The following is a 3,136-nucleotide window of genomic DNA, read 5'->3' as shown; positions in this document are numbered from 1 at the left end:
TGTAAGTTATTTCCAGTGTACTAAGATATTTGCACTAGAAACTGGACCAAAATCCTTGATAAGATTTTGTGCTTTCAAAGCAGCCTTCCTGTCAGGATGCAAAAACTTAACACGTTTTCAAGTTTCACGTCCAGCTTGGACCCGGATAAAAATAACCTACGGTTTAACGAAGCTTGTAAAATCGGCGGTGTGCCTCAGGCACGCTGCTTTTGTTCTTTCTCCTGGCGCTGCGGCGGCAGGCCCGGTGAGAAAGGCTTCTGGTACCAGTACCGGTACGTCAGGTACCACCCCAGCAGTCCGCACGCGGTCCCCAGCAGCTTATCCTGCGGGTTGTGAAAGTAAACAGAGGTGCAGGCGAACATCCACACCCACGTCGCCACTATCAGGTTCAAGGCCAAGTACAGAAGGTTGAGCAGCGTCCTGTGCAGCCTGACCTTCTTCAGAACCGTCATGGCGGATATTTCCTCCATGATGAGCAGGGAGGAGTAACTGAGGATGAACGAGTGGCCCGAGATGTCGTGGCCCTGCCAGTGGAAGCCGGCACGCCTACAGGCGGCTTTAGAGGTGAACTCGTTAGCAATGGAAGCAGTTTTGCTATCAAAGCAAGAGCCCGTCACGTCCTCGATGTAGAGGAAGGTCCCGGTGCAGACATACCACACGGCTGTTGCTACGGCTAACGCCAGTAGGCGTTTGAACAGGGCGGAGCGGCTCTGGTTGTCAGAGCTGGAGAAGAGGAGGAAAGGCGTGAGCAGCAGCAGCGTCCATCCCCAGGAGACTTTAACGAAATACCTGCAAAGCAGAACAAATCACTGAAGTTTACACACATTTATGTTTTTCCAGAACCTTCAGAATCACATAAAGACGATTGCAAAGTCGGCCTTCTACCACCTGAAGAACATTTCCAGAATTAAAGCACCAAAGTCCCAGAAAAAACTAGAGAAACTCATCTATTTGTTTATCTTACCCACAACCAAACATGGAGAAGCAGCATTCAAACTTTCAGAAAACTGCAAAACAGCCGATACACTTATTTCTTTTAATCAAAGCTAAAAATTCGCCTGTTTAGTTGCTTTCGAACCATAATAAATGGACTCGACAAAATGTAATGTCTCTCAGTAGTTTTCACATTTGTTTACTGTATGATGTGTTTCTGCTTTCATGATGAACTGACATGTTGCTGAAATGCTCTATGCAAATAAACTTGATTGATTCACTGAAAAAAACTGCAACTTTATCCAAATGAAGAATAAAACAGACTAAAATCAGCTCTAAAATGTTAACATTTAGACTAGACGCAAGCTTGTTCTACTGGAGAGTAAGTGTAATATATTTCACTTTGTTTCTGACTAATAAAAGAAATTCATGATTTTACTTAAAGTGTTTCTGAGCAACCAAAACTCCTCACTTACAAGACTTAAGAGATTTAAGTTTTTCAAAACTCCTTGTAAATTTGAGCAAATGCTTCTTTGAAGAACGCAAAACTTGGAACTATTTTTTATTTAGACTTGAGAATATTTTGTTATTGAATTTCTCATCTTCCAAACAAGGATGAAAAAAAAACTTTAAAAAAATTACTGGACCAGTATAAATTCACAAATTTATACAGAGGAATGTGGATGACAGAAATGTGATAAAACTAGTTAATGCAGTTGTGTATTTGTGTAAATATTGATTAACAGAAAATTAAAAATGCAAAGAGGATTTTAAGTGATTACCTTTATTTTTCATTTAAAGGTGCCCACACTTATTCACATTATTTTAAAATAATTTTAAGGTAAATTATGAGTTGATTTGTTAGGCCTATACAGAATCTGGAACATTAAGAATAAAAAAGAAATGTGTTGCCACATATATTTTCACATGGAGAACTTTGTTTTGGCGCTACATAAAAATACCGACAAAATAAGTTTAAAGCGCAGATAATGTATTGAGAAAAATTAGAAAGATTAAGCAAAAGTTCAAATGGGAATGATCTAGAGTACACATCACCAAACCTGGAAACTGCTGAAAATTCAAACATTTTCAAGACTGTTTAGGGTCCTTGCGTTTCAAAATTCTGCATAAACTAAATCAAAACCAACTTTTACAGATTCCTAACATAAAACTAGGTGTTGTATTTGAAATTATTGCGTCGTTACCATAATAAACTATTTAATCTGAACACAAACTTGGATGTTTTCATGACCTTTTTCCTCCTAGTGACGCTACATCACTGAAAAATAAAGTAAGGAAAAATGACTTATATTCTGTCAGTTTAAACATCCTCATCACCAGCAGGTGGGGAGTTTTAAACGTCTGAACGACGCCATTCTCACACGGACCAGACTTACAAGTTGACGAAGTTCTTGCTGCTGCTGAAATAGGACTGCGGAACCAAGTCCAGTTCCTTCAGAATGGACCCCAGCAAAGACATGAATAAAAACAACCAGGGAAAACTCTGTCTGACCGCCGGTATCCTCCATACTGACATCAACCGCTCCACAATGACATCCATGGCCGCCATGTTGACGCCTCTGCTCTGACTGCGTACGTAGGGCTGAAGTCTGACTGACGTCACCTGCAAGTCGGCCAATCGCGCTTCTCCTTCTTCTTCATAGATTTTACTGGCAGATGGCAAACGGCTTTAAAAGTGCATTACCGCCATCTTCTGAGTTGGAGTTTAAATCAGAAAGGAAAACCTTTATTCAACTAAAACGTTCTGACTTTACAAGAACTGGGAAAAAATGTCCTACTTAAAATGTGACTAGAATCGAAACAAAGTAATTCAAGTGACTTAATCTTCCCTTTTTGCTCTTAGAACCTTTGCAGAAGAATATGTTGACCTGTCTCTTGCGATCTCACTCATGCAGTCCATTGCTTTTCTTTTCTGTTCAGACTTGTATGAACAAACCTAAGTCTTTATAAAATATATTTTCTCTTTCTCCTTGAAGTTTCTGTCATCTTACACACCGTTTTCCCGTTCTTTATTCCGTTATTCCTTACATTTTCTCAAATTTCTTCCTTTACTGTATATTTTTTCTTCTGTTTTGCTGTATAAGATTGGTAGCATAATTTCTCTCTTTCTGGCTTCTTTAGCGCAGTTTTCTGCAAGTTCACAACTCCTCCAAGTCGGGATCTAAGATAATCTCACTATCTT

The 3,136-nt window shown here is 39.5% G+C and overlaps 1 protein-coding gene across 1 annotated transcript; it reads right to left on the bottom strand.

The window, feature by feature from the left end:
- fitm2 (fat storage inducing transmembrane protein 2) lies at positions 1–2,603 on the bottom strand. Its single transcript, XM_005811084.3, has 2 exons — positions 2,331–2,603; positions 1–789 (listed from the first exon to the last, which is right to left on the bottom strand). The coding sequence occupies exons 1-2, from the start codon at positions 2,501–2,503 to the stop codon at positions 195–197; spliced, it is 768 nt and encodes a 255-aa protein (XP_005811141.1). The 5' UTR covers positions 2,504–2,603; the 3' UTR covers positions 1–194.
- Between the last annotated feature and the right edge of the window lie 533 nt (positions 2,604–3,136).

The sequence above is a fragment of the Xiphophorus maculatus genome, chromosome 1 (assembly GCF_002775205.1).
Source record: "Xiphophorus maculatus strain JP 163 A chromosome 1, X_maculatus-5.0-male, whole genome shotgun sequence".
In the NCBI taxonomy this organism is placed as follows: Eukaryota; Metazoa; Chordata; class Actinopteri; order Cyprinodontiformes; family Poeciliidae; genus Xiphophorus; species Xiphophorus maculatus.
The sequence above is the reverse complement of the archived record's forward strand: the minus strand, read 5'-3'. Positions and strand labels throughout refer to the sequence as shown.

Bases quoted from the DNA above. Each gene is read 5' to 3' on its own strand.
- fitm2 (XM_005811084.3), bottom strand. From the start codon at position 2,503: ATGGCGGCCATGGATGTCATTGTGGAGCGGTTGATGTCAGTATGGAGG. The intron at 790-2,330 runs GTAAGTCTGGTC...TCTGCTTTGCAG, and splicing joins AGCAAGAACTTCGTCAACTT to GTATTTCGTTAAAGTCTCCT.